Raw genomic sequence first — 15,928 nt, 5'->3', positions numbered from 1 at the left:
TAAAAGATTCTGCTATTACATATCCAGATTGTTTGAACATATATGGATAAGAATCCTGAAACAATATCGAATACATTCAAGTTTCTAAAGTAGAGCAACATCGCAGCAATGTACAATGTTTTTGATTTGTTGTAAATACACTAAAACGTGCAAAATCCTGTAATAATCAGTACCATTAAGATATGAATTTGCTACCACACTATAGAGTTATAATTTCCTCTGTCCATGGCTGACGTTTTCCACTCTTAAGACTTGTTTTGTAAGTGGGAATGATGCAAATATGTGCAACATACTAATTGTGGATGCTGTGTTCTTGGTATATTTTTGTTTTAACTGCAAGAGCTCTCTGGTGCTGTAATACAGAAGGCAATCATTAAAAAGGGGAGCTCTTGAATTCTCCTCTTTTAGTTACTACTACTACTATATAAGAAAGTATATAATCTGTGTCTTTACCCGCTGGGTTGTTTCTGCAGTGTGTTTTATATTTTACCTAAATTGGAAGCTGTTAACAATTGGTGAGAGTGTTTCTTCTAACCAGCTTCTTTTTTACATTAAACAGTATTTAGAGGTGGAGACATTCATGTCATGCCCAAATAAAAAGCCAAGTCAACTAATATCTTCTAAATTAAACTACCATGGGCCTGGAGAGACTTACTGTTTATACACACAATGCCACACACTACCTAACCTTTTATTTATCTTAGCATGCATGACACTTGCTATGTATGTTACATATAATGATTTTTATTATCTTATTTACAGAGAATTTGGAGGCAATCAGACTTGTTTTGTACCTTTGTATGCATGTGCTTTATATAAATATATTTCTTCTTACTCTCACTGTAATCATTTTAAAGGAGTTTCTGTTGAATAAACTTTTAAATATACCTGACGAGTGGTGGATTCAAGTGTCTCTTATCAATTGTATGTTTTTGAAATAGCACATGGATGTCTTCTAATGTATTCCTATTTCTATTTGCCCAATATGTTCCTTTTATTAGTTGATTTCAGTCGGGTATGAAAGGAAGTGGCAGTTATCTAGGGGTTTCCAAAGTTATTCAAAACACTAATCTAAGAAACCTTCTCTGCATAGGTACATATTTGGATACACGTACTTTTTAAAAAGTTTTTATTTAAGTTCCATTTTCATTATACAAACATATTCACACCTATGTCAGAAGTGTTTTTCCATTAATTCAACTGTATCTCTAAAGCCAACACATAGAAATAAAATAATACAATTTGAAATAAAATAATAGCTATATGAAACAATAAGATATTAACTTTTTACAGTACCATTGTTTTTGTTACAGTACCACTGAATGATTCACTCAAGGTTCAAGGTTCTTTATTTGTCATACGAACATAGCTACAGTGTAGTTATGCCGATTACATTCTTAGGTCACAGGCTTCTCCAACAGTGCAACACAATAACACAGATAAACAGAAAAATATAGTGCAAGTAAATACAAAAATAAAAATAGTTTAAAAAAGTGAAATAGTGCAATGAGAGTCTATATGCAAGTTATTGGAATATGATATATTAGGTCAATAGATAAATAATTTCTAAGTAGTTAAATAATTTTAAAGTAGCAGCCAGATGAATATTTTGGATGTTGTTTCAACAGTTCAGGTGTTTAACAGATTTTGCTTCAGCAGTTCAGGTGTTTAACAGTCTTATTGCCTGTGGGATGAAACTGTCCCTGAGTCTGGTGGTTTTAGTCCGAATGTCTTGTTTTCCTAGAGAATCCTTGATTTGGTCAATATAATAACAACCATCACACAATCATGTGCCCTGATATTCACATTGTGTAATACATTTTAAAGCTTGTAGATAATGACCTGCTCTTGAGTGCATCATTTCAAGCAAAAGGGATTTCCAGGTACCATAAAATGACCTGAACTGAATCACAAAGTTCAGTTTCACTCACTGAATGATGAGAAAGGTGACACACATAGAGAAAATGTGAAGAAATTACAGGGACTTTACATAAAAACACACAGGCTAATATGTAAACGTATGCCACTCCTTATTGAAAGTAGACATGTAGTGTGATTAACATCACAGCTCTCGGCACTGTACATTTTCGACACATCATGGAGGAGTGGTTGTACAACAGGAAGTTAGGGGAAGTACAGCAATCTATAATAACCTCATTCAAGAATTCTTTCTGATGATTCATTTGCAGACCTGTCTTCAAATCCTCTATGTAAGTATCAAGAATGCTCCTTGTACCATTGATTTAAGATTCAAATAGTATTGTTGTTATTGCTCTGGCTATTTCAATTGTATATAGCCTACGAATATGCTCCGTTTGTAACATCTCTAAATATCTCTTTACAATTGTATTGTAAATGTTCATGTTTGAATGTGCCCTCAGATATAGTAGGGTTACAGATGTGAACAGTGGTTGAAATTAACTAAGTACATTTACTTGATTACTCTACTTAAATACATCTTTGAAGTATTTTAGCCATATTTTCACAGTGCAGTATTGCTACATCACTTATGTCAAATAGTACTTATTCCAATACTGCATAAGTAGGTAATATTAATGTTTGTATACTTTTTTTATACACAGATTGGAATTTAACAGCTTGTTTCTGGAGTTGACTAATGGGATTTGACACAGAGGTTGTCATTCATTTTGTTACAAATTCAAATGTAGTATAAGTGAGTAAAATTGTCTGGATTTCACACACTTCGTTACAGTATTACATTTAATCATCCATTTATAAAATAGTTGCATTAGTGTGTTTGAAGTGATTGAATGTCCGGGTTTGCCAGGAGGACAGATAATGAAACAAAAAATAATCCCGGGTAAAAATCGTGGTCATTCCGATGTATGTATTTTATGTAATCCATCTGAATATGCTGATTGTTGGTGTGATGTTCTAATATTAGCGGAGGGATTTCCAGCAACATTATATATTTTGTTGACTGTCTCATTTTCATTTCAACATACAGCAGTCATGCGCTGTGGTGGTCTGTGACGTCACGATACGTCTCGAGTCGGGACTTTCCATACCGACTGAATTGGGAAACGGTGAGTAGACTCAGTGATGCTACTGGAAATGTCATGTTACCTTGCTGTCTTATTAATTGTCTCAACTCAGACAATTTAGTTCTCTTTCCGCCGTGCTGCTGCAAAGACTAATGAGTCGTGTTTGACAGTTAGTCGCGTTAACAGACGTTAGCGTTAGCATGCTAATGTCGGTTGGTCTTGTCAAACTGGTTTCTGTGGGGCGTTAATATACAGTATATGGTTGATACACATCATCCAGGAACTGCTTTGTTCTAATAAATGGTTCAATGCAACAATTAGAAATCAATCCAAATCTCTCCTGGTTATTTAATGACATAGTTAACAGTTAAAGCTGAATTGAACCACAAAATAACCAGTCAAACGGGAAGTGTCTGGAGAGCAAGGTACCTCTCCACAAACTTCCCATTTCCATTTTGTACATACTCGAATATTGTCCTTGCCTCCTCTCCTACTGTCCTAATTTCGCCCGTGAAGGGGGAGAGGAGATAGGAGTCAAAGACAGGAGTCAAGGCACTTGTAAATCAAGTCAGATATACAAAAAACAAGTCGTATCCAGGTGAAATGACATTAACAAATATGGTTAAAACAGGGGTGGTATTGCTTGGGGATTATATCATGGTTAGAGATTATTCCAGATGTGTATCATGCTTCTTTTAAAGCTCAGGTTCCGAAAACATACGCCCATAGCTGCTTCGGCAACCCTCCTCAGTTATGGAGAGAGGAGATGAGGAGGCACAAAATCCTGAAATGAGAAAGGCCCCTAGCCTAATGTGACCCTGCCAAAAGAAAATACCAGTTATGATTATAATGTGAATGTGTAGCTAATTCACCACTTGGTCAACACTTTACTAACCTCAGTTCGCACAAAATTAACAGGAAATTGATTCTTTGAATTTCAGGTATAATTGAATATAGGGAACACCTAATTGAACATTGCTTATTGTCACGATGAACCTGGCAAAACTGTAACATATACAGACTTAAAGAGGTTCAAATCCTCCATGAAGAATTTCTACTTGAACCCAATTTAACCTTTTCTGTCTGTTTTTTTTCTTAATTTCTACAGGTCCTGCTATCATTAACCGAAAGAGGAGGGTCCATTATCCACACCCAAGAAGGATAACCTTTTTTTTATTTGGTTTTTGGTATTCAAATATGACGGATTAGACACCTACAAAAGAGATGTCCTAGAAGGGGGGAGGGGTTTGAGAGAGCATATCCATTGGTCTGTGTGTTTGTGTGTTCGTGTGTTCACTTGAGATATTTATTTAATTTCTAATGTTGGTTAAAATAATCACATTCTACATGATTAAATTAAAAGGGTCATACATGCCTGTGCTTAATATACAAGACAATAAAATCTATACTGACCCAGGGTGAGAAAAACACTTTTTCTAATTTGAGAATGCATATAATTTACTCTCTCTAAAAAAAGTCTATTCTTTTTTACTGCACAGGATGTGTTTTGTTGGACGTACATTTACTGGGGCTTTAACTCAAAGATAAATGTGGACGTTTCTGCAGTTAAATGTTCAGAGGAAGTTCTCTCTGAAGGGAAAGGTGAAATGGATCCAGGTGTAAAGTTCAGGCTTTATGTTGGAAATAGGAGGTTAGAGGGAAATACATGACTTTATATCCTTTGGAACCTCAGGCAGTATTTGCCTATGACGTGAGGGTGGTGGTGCTGGACTGGTAGTTTTGTTTCTTCACTTCATTTCAAACTAAACCAAGCTTACTTTCACTTTCTATTGAAGTCTTTTGATTTGAATTGCATCCCCTCCCCACATGCTCGGCCCATGATCTTCTACTTTCTGTTGCAGTGTGAGTGAGTGTGTGTCGCTGTAAGAAAGCAAGACCTTGGGTTCTCTCAAACCCCATTCCCTTTTAAGGACATCTCTTTTACCTTTATATTTCTAAACTTTAATACAAAAAATGGAAACTCTTGTTCAACTAAAGAACAACCCCTTTTTGATGGGATTATGTCGCAACGGGCCTCCACCTGACCTGCAATATGATAACTCCTCAGGTACCACTCTCTTTAATTGTGTTGTCTTTTAGATTTAAGCTTATGTGTCTTTTTAAACTTCTGATGTGCTTTAAAAAGATCGATGTGTCAGTATGATGTCCTTTTTATCCCACAGAGCTCTTCCGCATCTCTACCTATGCCCGGTTCCCAGCTTCAGGAGTTACAGAGCGGAGTTTGGCGAGGGCCGGCTGGTTCTACACCGGTGTGGGCGACCGTGTGCAGTGTTTCAGGTGCAACGTGACGGCAGAGGGCTGGCAGGCGGGAGACTGTCCGTCTGAGAAACACCGGCAGCTCTCTCCTTCCTGCTCCTTCATCCAGAGCCTCCCGTCCACAGCCAACCTGCTCTCCTCCTCGCACTCCGCCTTCTCCCCGCTCCGCATCGCTCCAGCCGTCCCGGTAAGATCAATACAAGTTTCTTTAAAAATGACTAGACCAATATTTATTTTTGAAATGTTCTGGTATATTAGACTGTATTTAGTGTATTATTGTAATTTGTAGGATGACCTTATATACAACCCATCTTTTATTTTATTTTTGTTATACCTGTTTTACTTGACGTTTCTCAGTGTTATTATTGATTTGATTATTTTGTTTAAGTTTTAGGATTTGAGACCTTAAACATGTTGTGACCCCTTGTTAAAGAAACTGTTCTTTAAATTGGAGTACTATTGGATGTAAAGGGGAATGTGAGAAAAGAACTAATAAAGAATAAGTAAAAGAAAAAATGACTAGACACACATTTATAGAAAGTTTTAAAATGTTTAAGTTTAAAAGGCTTTATTAGTTATATGACAATGCTACTGCGTGGGTTTTGGCAATGACAATCTTAAGTGTCCTCCAACGATGCAACATACACTTAACATAAAACGAAAAAGACATCAAATAGTATAATAGAACTAATTGTGATTGAATAAGATACACGTTATATACAGGACAGTAGAATACATGCTGTATTCAAAAGTAATACATAACTTGTTGCCCTTATATTTTGTAAAACCATAGCTAAAGAATCAATGTATTTTGTTCTTTGTATTTTATTATATATGTTGCATTGTTGGAGGAGCTCAGGTCAGAAGAATTTCATTGCCATTTCTACACTGTAGCTTTGTGCATATGACAATAAAACCTTTGAATCTTTGAATATAATTGTTCATAGAGCAACTAATCTACTCCTTAGTATGAATTTGTTTGTCTTCTGTAGTTGCATTTCCTAGTAGAATTAACCTACCTGAGTACATTTTCATATTTAGTTTGCATCTTATTGTTCCAGCTTTCTGGTCCAGGCACCGCTGCTCCTAACCCGGCAATAAGCCAAGGTGAGGAGCCGGTGGGCTACCTGAACATGGCCTTCTCTGCTCCCCCCCCCCTCCAGCCCGCTCAGCTCTCGGGGTGTTGAGGACATGTCCCACCAGAGACCGACGTGCCATAACCCCAGCATGCGCAGAGAGCAGAACCGCCTGGACTCCTTCCACCCGTGGACGCTCTCCATCATAACCCCCTCCGAGCTCGCCAAGGCGGGCTTCTACTTCCTGGGCCAGGGCGACCGAGTAGCCTGCTTCAGCTGCGGAGGACAGGTGTGTGTCCTCACGGAGGCACCGACCCCACTGCCTTATGGAAGAGTGTGTACATGTAGAAGGAAACGAGGTGTAACAAACCGTAGAATGTAACCCGCATATAGCTCTTATCCTGGCTCGATTTATAGATTTTGTAGAGAACAAGCCCTTCTCTGTCACATTCCAAAATACTGAAACTGAATATCTTATTTTCACTCCCTATATTTTGTGGTCTTTTGTGGCCCTGTTCTACTTATATGTTGCATTAACATTTTATCAGTAGTATTTCATGATATGTCATGAAAAGGTTCCTAGCATAGTATGCCATAAAATAAGAAGAAAGGTCATCATTTTGTATGCTATTATAAAAAGTAGTATGTAGCAACAATGTCATTTAAAAGTCCTCATCATACTACATAATGCAGTAAAGTCATAGTATAGTATCACTAATAATAATTGCCTAAAGAAATATATTTACGGGTTCTAAAAGATAACGATAGAAGTGGACAGAAGGCAATACTATTATCATGCAGGTTGTATGTGTTTCAGGGTTAATTTCTTTATCAGTAAACATGACAGAAGTTTTTTGTTTTGTATTTGCAGTTGAGTAACTGGGAGCCAGGCGACAGAGCCGTATCCGAGCACCAGAGGCATTATCCGAACTGTCGTTTTGTGCGAGGGGACAGAGCCGACAACGTGTCCCTGGCGTCCGGAGGAGTCTCCTCTCAGCTGCCTTCAGGGGCCTCGGCCCTCAACAATGTGTCCAACAACGCCATGCAGCTGAGCGACGAGAGGCTGCTCACGTTTGTCAACTGGCCGTCTCGTATCCCGGTCCGGCCCGACCAGCTGGCTAAAGCTGGGTTCTACTATGTAGGTACGGATAATATCACAGAGACCAGCTGATCAGACCCATCAGACCGCACGCTGACGAGGAGCTGCTGGAAGGACACTGAATGTTGGACTTGGACATGATAGCAAAAGCACGTCCATATCTGCATTATCAGCTTTGAATGCTAGTGTCCGGCAGTGGCTCAGTCAGTAGGGGCTTGGACTGGGAGCTGTAGGGTCGCCGGTTCAAGTCCCCGACCAGACCTAAAATATGGAGTGTGGACTGCTACTTGGAGAGGTCCCAGTTCACCTCCTGCCCTGCCGTGGTGCCCTTGAGCAAGGCACCGGACACCCCCCACTCCCATTGCTCCCCGGGCGCTGTACAATAGCTGCCCACTGCTCCTAGTACTAGACTCCTGGTACTAGGATGGGTTAAATGCAGAGAACACTTGTCACTTTGTGTGCTGTGTGCTCTGCCTGTGTGACCATTAAAGAGGGCTTTCATCCCTCCCCAATAGTGATATGATAGTGTTGTGTTTACAGCTTGTTGCGCTCTCCCAACATTAATTATTGCAGGTTAAAGGAGACTGAAGAAAAAGATCTCAGCTTTGATTATTTTCAAAACTAAATAACATATATTAATTCTGAAAATAATATTTGCACCCTTCCTGGTATAAGGCACCATTTGTATTACGTTAAACGCATTTCTTTAGGACCACAACATAAAATATACCTCCCAGAAGTTAAATTCTTAATGTACCTTTTCATTTATAGCAATAACCTGTTGTGGATATAGGTATTTTACTAAAACAGAAATGCTGTTGAAATGTAAATCTTTAAGCTGTCATTTAAACGTTTTTGAAACCGAGTTTACAGATAATGTCAATTCAAAGGTTGGAGGTTTTTTCCTTTTCCTTTCAGTAACAGTTTCCCCGTGTGGGGGGGGGGGGTGTCCAACACACACGAGACTTTCCAGATCTAAATTCTGTTGGGGACAGCTGGTTTCTAACATCTCATTTGAATACTAAATATATCATTTTTTTCGGTAAACTACTTGGGTTTCAGGCAAAAGCAGAAATGAAAGATGGGGAAACAAACCTGCCTTAAACTGGTTTCAGTTGAAACAGTCCTTTATCTTTGAAATCCCCTTAAAATCCCCTTCAAATTACCCGTCACACTGAAAGTTCTTTGTTTGCCCTAAAGGTCGTAATGATGACGTAAAGTGTTTCTGCTGCGACGGAGGCCTGCGCTGCTGGGAGTCCGGAGACGATCCTTGGGTGGAACACGCTAAATGGTTCCCTCGGTAAATGCTGTTTCAAATACTGTTTCATTTTGGTTCAAAATGTGTGGACCAGAGCCCTTTGTACTTATACGTTTGTATTCCTCTGGTTTATTCCAGGTGTGAATATTTGCTCCAAGAGAAGGGACAAGAGTTTGTTCACCAGATCCAGGCTCGATTCCCTCGGCTGTTTGAGCAGGTTGGTAGCGAGCGGCACACAAATCGTACACGTTTTGCAGAGAACAAGTCTTTAAATAAATGTTTTCTTTCCCCAAAAGCTTTTATCAAATGGAGACAGCCGCTCCAGAGAGTTTACGGATCCACCTGGTGAGTTTGGAAGGATTAGCTGACTGAATGGATTTTGGCACAATGTAAAGAGTCCTTGACAGACAGGAAGTGCTATCAACCAGCTTGACGTTTGTACTCTCTCTGTCTCTCAGTAATTCACCTCGGCCCAGGAGAGGAACGCTCCGAGGATGCAGTGATGATGAACACCCCTGTGATTAAGTCCGCTCTAGAGATGGGCTTCGAGCGTAGTCTAGTGAAGCAAACCGTCCAGAGCAAGATCCTGACGAGCGGGGAGAACTACCGCACCGTCCAGGAGCTGGTCTCAGACCTGCTGAGTGCCGAGGACCAGAAGAGGGAGGAGGAGCGAGAGATGGTGGCCGAGGCAATGGCATCAGGTACAGCTAACTGTCGGAAAATACCTACAGATATAGTCTCCACTGACATGAACCAAAATGAAATCCAGCTATCTTCATGCTGCTCTGAGCATTCTGAATCATTTCATTTTGTTCTGTTACATTAGATGGCTTCACCTTTGTGAAGAGACACCAGGCAGCGTTGATCCAGCGGCTGAAGAGTGTGGAGCCAGTGCTGGAGCATTTAAGGGAGCAAACTGTGATCTGTAAGAGTCTACTTTTTCTTTGTTTTTCTTTCTTTTTGTTGGCCATAGGGCCTTTATTTGAGAAATAGAGTGAAAGGGGAAACAGAGGGGAGGTAATGTTCGAATCGGCTTACAAGGCAGCGGTCTCCGCATATGGGAGGCCCTCTTTTTTAATCATTGGATTTAATCTGCTTTAACAACTGTTGCCCCATCTTTTAAATGTTTTGTAACTTTGTAGAAAGGACAGTTAACTAGTTACTTTGGGACGCAGGATGTAGGTTTTAAGAGCTACATGTCTGATGATACCTGAACATGACCAGTGTTGCAATAAAGGGAATACAGGGTGTCCGCAGGGTCTTAAAAAGTATTAAAAGTTGATAAATCAATTTAGCGAAAATGAAGGCTATTAAAAAATATTAAAGGGCATTTTCCAAGGTATTACATTTTGTAGCTTGTTTTCAATAAGTATATAAATTGTCCAAAGAGGTTGTATTCTACAGTCTGCCTGAATGTAATCATTGCGTAGGTGTGTAGTGTGATTCTGTGTAGTTTATTTATGGCATCCCGTTGGATTTGACGTCATCTGAACAGGACATCGCGCGCTCACTGCTTGATAGCGCGTGCAGGTCCGTTTACGCCGGTTGTTAAACAACATCGTTATGGGGAAATGCAAGTCTGCGTCCAAATGGTTGGAAGATAAGGAGGAAGGACAATCAATACTGTATATAGTCAATGTGAGGTAAAGTGTGTCGCCAATGTAACCGGTTAAAACTCAAAGTGGCAATGAGGTCTTAAAACGTATGGAAAGGGTCTTAAAAAAGGTCGTTAAAGGTATTACATTTGACTTCAGGATTCCTGCATATACCCTGGATTAGGTAAGTAAGAGCGCTTTGTATAAATTATGTTTTTTTGTTACTACATTAGGAAAAAATGACTGGTAAATAAAGACAAAGCGCTTCCATGAGTCGGACGGAGCTGCACAGTAGATTGTGTTCAAGCAAAAGTTGATAACATCAACAAGGATGGCTTTTTGTTCAAAATGTACTGTTGTTCACCAGTTTATAATATTCAGAGCATGACTGATAAGCAGAATATGCAGCTTTAGCGTCTTCAGTTCTCTCCGCTGTGAGTAATACTTCCTGTTCCCTTGCAGCCACAGAGGAGTACGGCGGTCTGAAGGCTCAGACGTCGGCCCAGCAGCAAACCGCCCGGCTGATCGAGCTCATCCTCACTAAGGGAAACGCCGCAGCCGAGGTGTTCCGCAACTGGATCCAGAAAAACGACGTCCACCTGCTCAGAGATCTCATGGGTATGTCTTTATAACACCAAGGAGATCATGCCGTATGTGCTCATACTAAACATTTCAATTAAACACTTTCAATACAGTTGGTCATGAAACTAATACTGCCATGTTTAAAAAAAGGTCTAGTGGTCTAAAAAGCCCAACTATTAAGCATAAGATAGCTCTCAAGAAGTTCAAAGTACTTGCTTTTTGTGTTGTTTTTTTGCTTCATTGTTTATAAACCAGTCTAAGCTAACTACATTTTAACTTTCACATTTTCAGCCGTATCTAACGAAGCTGCATCACCAAGCCAAGATCTTTCAGGTATTAAGACAAACATAAAAACTCACTATCCTGACAATCTAACTTTTTTGTGTTTTTGATTTCTAAATGTTTATCTTTGAAGCACTTTGTAACTTCTACTTTGAAAAGTTTATCTTTGCTTAATATCGGCCCCATGATGTGAAATTTCTATTTAAATGTTAGATGAACAGCCTATTGTATCTGATGTGAGATATTATCTAAATATACCTCCAAGTAAATGACACGCAGTCTTCTGTTAACGTTTGATAATGAATAAAATGTTCTATTTAATTCACTTTTTATCATCATCAAACATGTAGATCATCGTGTTGGATTTGCAGGTTGGAAATGTCTCCCTTTTGTTTTGCAGACCTCCCCATGGAGGAGCAGCTGCGGCGCCTGCAGGAGGAGCGGACCTGCAAGGTGTGTATGGATAAAGAAGTCAACATCGTGTTCATCCCCTGTGGACACCTGGTGGTATGCAAAGAGTGTGCGCCGTCGCTGAGAAAGTGTCCAATCTGCAGAGGCCTGGTGAAAGGAACGGTCCGAACCTTCCTCTCATAACCGGGGAGTCGTTCAGTCTCACATCAATGTTTATACAGTTGAGGATATAATCCAATATTACAGTTGTTATAATCAGTAGAAAGCTCTGGGTGATGTGTTTGAAACAAGTAAATTATTGATGAGAATTATATACATTTTATCTGTAAAAATGTATGAAAAAACATCTGACAAACTTTAATTACTAATTGTTAAATGACCTAAGATTGTATTAAACTTAATTTCTTTGAGATTGTATAACCAGCAGTGCATTTCATGTAAAAAAGTTTTGAATCTTTTTTCTTAATGGGCTGACTAATCATATGATCAGCACTCACTAATTTAACCCTGACTTGTTTGTGGGGTTAAGTTCACTTATAAACTGATGAAAAAATACATATTCAAAATGTGACTTTAAGGAATTACCGCCTTCAAAAGGGCCCTTGGGTCCCATCTGTTTGCCAAGGCTTTCGGCCCCTAATCGATCTGTTGTTTTTGCCCTATTACTGTACAGCGACCGTGGGTCCCTTGAAAGGCGCTATATAATGCAAGTTATTATTACTGTATAAACCACATCTCCAATGTAACAGCTTTTGTATTCTAAAAAAAGTAAAACTAATCATGTTCTAGACAATTTTCTAAGGGTCCTCAATGACACCTGGTCATGCTTGTCTTTTTGAGCAACCTGGTACCAACATGTGATACTCCATCTACCACTAAGCAGGCAGTATACCAGGTGCTTGGTACTATATAAGACAGGTTACACAAATATTAAAGGTCATCTATTATGCAAAATCAACTTTTTCATGTCTTTTATACAACATGTCCCCTCTGTGGAGAGATTCTGGAAGTTTCACAAGATTCTTTCTCCTGATCCATTTATATAAAAACCTGTCTGAAAATCATCAGATTTTGGCCACTTGATGTCATAACGTTTTTGGCTTGTGTAACCATTAGCCAATCACCAACCAAGGTAACCCCCCCCTCACCTGAATCTCTTCCTAGAGCACCATCGTGTTCTTTTCAACCAAATATCAGAGGGGAGTGGCTCCTTATTTTCATCTAAAGTAACAGAATCAGCACTTTTGAAACAGGAGATTATGGGATGCTCCAATGATGTTTGGTATTTGGAGTCAAACACTTCAGAGACATGTTTTGTATATATCTGAGACCTATAATATATTGATGAAAACCAGTATAATAGGGGACCTTTAAAATGCAGTTTCATTAGTATGCCAGAAAGAGCTACATACTGGAAATACTTATGCTAATAATACAATAACTAAAAGCTTAAAGGTAGGGTAGGTAAGAATGGAGAAACCAGCTCGAGTGCGCTAGAATTTGAAAGTACACAACCGGAAAAAAATCTGCCCCTCCTCCAACACACACGACCAATGCGTGCACGAGATAAGTTTGTGCACAGATGGAAGGCTGACAGGCAGGTAGGCCATCCAGTTATTTTAGCAGGGCCGGCTAAATTGATTGGTCGTGCTTTTTACAGTACCACGGCTTCCACAGATGACATTTTTTTATGGATTTTTTTTGTCAAAGCCATTAAGATATTTATCGGGATGTTAAGAGCATTCCATGGAATATAACAAAAAGTGTCTCTCGAGCCGGTTTCTCAAACTTACCTACCCCACCTTTAAGTGTTGCAATTATTTTCCACCTGTTAAAATAACTATTCAGTATTTGTCCATGTTCTGCTATTGTGTCAAAGGTTAAGAAATGTATCTTAGAAATACTCCATACTGGCTTTACACAGCTGACATGTTTTGTAAAAAGTCCAGTCAGTGGAGGTAGACGCACCTAAGCATTTCCATTGTGTAACAATTTGAAGACAACTCAAAACATACAAGGACACTGAATCAGTTGTAGTTTATACAAATATTTATTCCTCCGCAAGTCTTTCCAGCCACAGTTTAGATGATGCCAATCTGTAGAGAAGAAAGAGACATTCATTAAACAATGTCCACCGACAGAGTAAATACATCTGAACCTGCACTCTGGCATCAGTGGTTCCTTTGAATGCATCATTTGTATTCAGACGCAATAAAATTTACATCACTTGCACAGGTTTGACAACTTATAAATGCAAATTCACCCATTAGGCTGAACATCCCATGTTACCCTGTTGAATGGCTCAAAGCTCACCTTGTTTGCAACATCCAATGCATCGTAATCTGGTGCGAGACGAACGTACGCCTTCTTCTCACCATCAGGCCTGTTGACATAAAAAAAACAGATATGTTAGAAGAAAAATCTTATGAAGGCGAGTGTATCATGTATATATTTACAGAGGGACAAGTTATTAAAGACCCATGTAGACTTTGCAAGTTAAGGGCCCATATGTCGTACATCAAGTCCAATAAAACCACAAGACTGTTCTTGCTTGAATTATAAACTGTACATATATAATGAAATTAGTCCACATTGGGGCCATCATTCCAGTTATCTAGATTCCAACAAGATATCTAGATACAGTGTTCAGCCTGGTTACGATTTCTTACCTGATGAGTGTGTTGACTTTGGCGACATCGATGTCGTACAGCTTCTTGACTGCGTGTTTGATCTGGTGTTTGTTTGCCTTGACATCCACAATGAACACAAGTGTGTTGTTGTCCTCAATTTTCTTCATGGCGGACTCTGTGGTCAAGGGGAACTTGATGATGGCATAGTGATCCAGCCTGCAGGAGGAAAATATTCATACATTTTATATCACGGTATAAACATGCCTTTGCTTGTCAACTTGTAAATGTATAGTTAAGTGCATCAGTGGTATACACGTTTGAATCACGCTTTGACCATCATTTAGCACCAGGTGTAAACCCGGCCCTTCTCAACAGTCGCTGTACTCACTTGTTCCTGCGAGGAGCACTCTTGCGGGGATACTTGGGCTGCCTGCGCAGACGAAGGGTTTTGGGGCGACGGAAGGTGGGAGAAGTCCTGATCTTCTTCTTCCTCTGGCTGTGTACACCCTTAAGCACAGCCTTTTTGGCCTTTAGGGCCTTTGACTTGGCCTCAGTCTTGACCGGGACAGCTTAAATGGAGAGATAACATTTATTAGACTTGTGTTGATGTTCCTTCAGATGGTAATAAACTGCAAGGCGTTTTGGAAAAGTTTCCAAAAACATGAAATCCCTCTAAATTTCACATGTTGTACATAAAAGCCAAACACACCAAAATGAGTACTTGAGTTTAAAGCGTGACCCATTTACAATTGTCTTTAAGTGGCTTTAGTTAAAGCTATGTTCACAAGTTGACATGAAATACATCTTCCCTGGTGAATGCAGCTACAAACGATAACAATGCGGATCTCTACAAAATATCACTTGGCAGGAGAATGATGCGTTACTCTTTAGAATTGAAAGCCATTTCGAGTACGAAAACGCCAAAACTCCTCCGGATTTCCCCCCGTTAAAGAACCACTATATCACTTAAATTAACGAATTGGTCATGGTTTTTAACACATTTCATGTTCCTCAATTTTACATGCAATAGTAACTTAAATTGCTATCACGTGTAGCTAGTCAAACGTTTCAAACACCGCTGAGGTGGAGCTAGTGCTAACATCACGAAAACGGCTAATCCACCAACACATTATACCCAATAGGGTGATTATTATCAAGACTCATTAACGTTTACTTGTTAATACGTGTCTGTTAAAGGCTGTAGGACACAATCAAGACAGAACAGCTGTAAACGGTCAAAGTTTTTGATAAGTAGCGTCAACCCTCTCATGCTAACATTAGCTTAGCATCACGTTTTAGTATACATGCCGGTGAGGCAGTCTGCGTTTTATAACATATTTAAACACTTGCCAGCAATATCCTGAGATAAATTAAACCTCTTTCAATTCAACTTTTAATTGTGGGTATATCTAATGAAACGTTTACGCTATAAAGGTATTAACTGCGCGTGTTATTCACAAAAAATCATAAGATTGACGAACCTTCCTTCTTCACCTTCGGTGCCATGTTGAGAAAGGAAGGCTGATTGGGGTTTCCTGCAGTATATGGCATGGGCGAGATCTCACTGCGGATGTATCGCGATATTTAGATGACTTGTTTTGCGTGGTGTGTAAACCATTGGGTTAAGATCTTTTATATATACAGTCTATGATTAAGATGAACCATTTTCCTTTGCTTTGCTTAAAAATAGGTTACAAATTGCTTTGAATACGT

General features: G+C 39.3%; 2 protein-coding genes and 1 non-coding gene across 3 annotated transcripts; 1 reads left to right on the top strand and 2 right to left on the bottom strand.

The window, feature by feature from the left end:
• The first annotated feature begins 2,656 nt into the window (after nt 1-2,656).
• Nucleotides 2,657-12,543, top strand: birc2 (baculoviral IAP repeat containing 2). Its single transcript, XM_034140081.1, is given in 15 exon segments — nt 2,657-2,674; nt 2,969-3,047; nt 4,114-5,073; nt 5,189-5,469; nt 6,344-6,430; nt 6,432-6,647; nt 7,230-7,500; nt 8,658-8,757; nt 8,854-8,932; nt 9,012-9,060; nt 9,174-9,416; nt 9,542-9,640; nt 10,773-10,928; nt 11,184-11,225; nt 11,575-12,543. Coding segments are annotated over 13 exon segments (1,911 nt in total). The 5' UTR covers nt 2,657-2,674; nt 2,969-3,047; nt 4,114-4,979; the 3' UTR covers nt 11,769-12,543.
• A 1,073-nt stretch (nt 12,544-13,616) lies between these two features.
• On the bottom strand, nt 13,617-15,802 carry rpl23a (ribosomal protein L23a). Its single transcript, XM_034140080.1, has 5 exons — nt 15,697-15,802; nt 14,604-14,784; nt 14,255-14,431; nt 13,899-13,968; nt 13,617-13,681 (listed from the first exon to the last, which is right to left on the bottom strand). Exons 1-5 carry the CDS (start codon nt 15,764-15,766, stop codon nt 13,667-13,669), a joined length of 513 nt encoding a protein of 170 aa, XP_033995971.1. The 5' UTR covers nt 15,767-15,802; the 3' UTR covers nt 13,617-13,666.
• On the bottom strand, nt 13,752-13,818 carry LOC117490823. Its single transcript, XR_004556697.1, has one exon. It is a non-coding gene; the product is annotated as a small nucleolar RNA SNORD42 (small nucleolar RNA).
• Nucleotides 15,803-15,928: the final 126 nt, after the last annotated feature.

This window comes from Trematomus bernacchii, unplaced genomic scaffold, assembly GCF_902827165.1.
Source record: "Trematomus bernacchii unplaced genomic scaffold, fTreBer1.1, whole genome shotgun sequence".
Lineage (NCBI taxonomy): Eukaryota > Metazoa > Chordata > Actinopteri > Perciformes > Nototheniidae > Trematomus > Trematomus bernacchii.
This window is presented reverse-complemented; position numbering and strand designations above follow the sequence as displayed.

Excerpts from the sequence above, each read along its gene's own strand:
- rpl23a (XM_034140080.1), bottom strand. The coding sequence starts at position 15,766 with ATGCCATATACTGCAGGAAACCCCAATCAGCCTTCCTTTCTCAACATG. Across the intron at positions 14,785-15,696 it reads ACCGAAGGTGAAGAAGGAAG|CTGTCCCGGTCAAGACTGAG; the intron begins GTTCGTCAATCT and ends TCTCCATTTAAG. Across the intron at positions 14,432-14,603 it reads AGTGCTCCTCGCAGGAACAA|GCTGGATCACTATGCCATCA; the intron begins GTGAGTACAGCG and ends TTCCTCCTGCAG.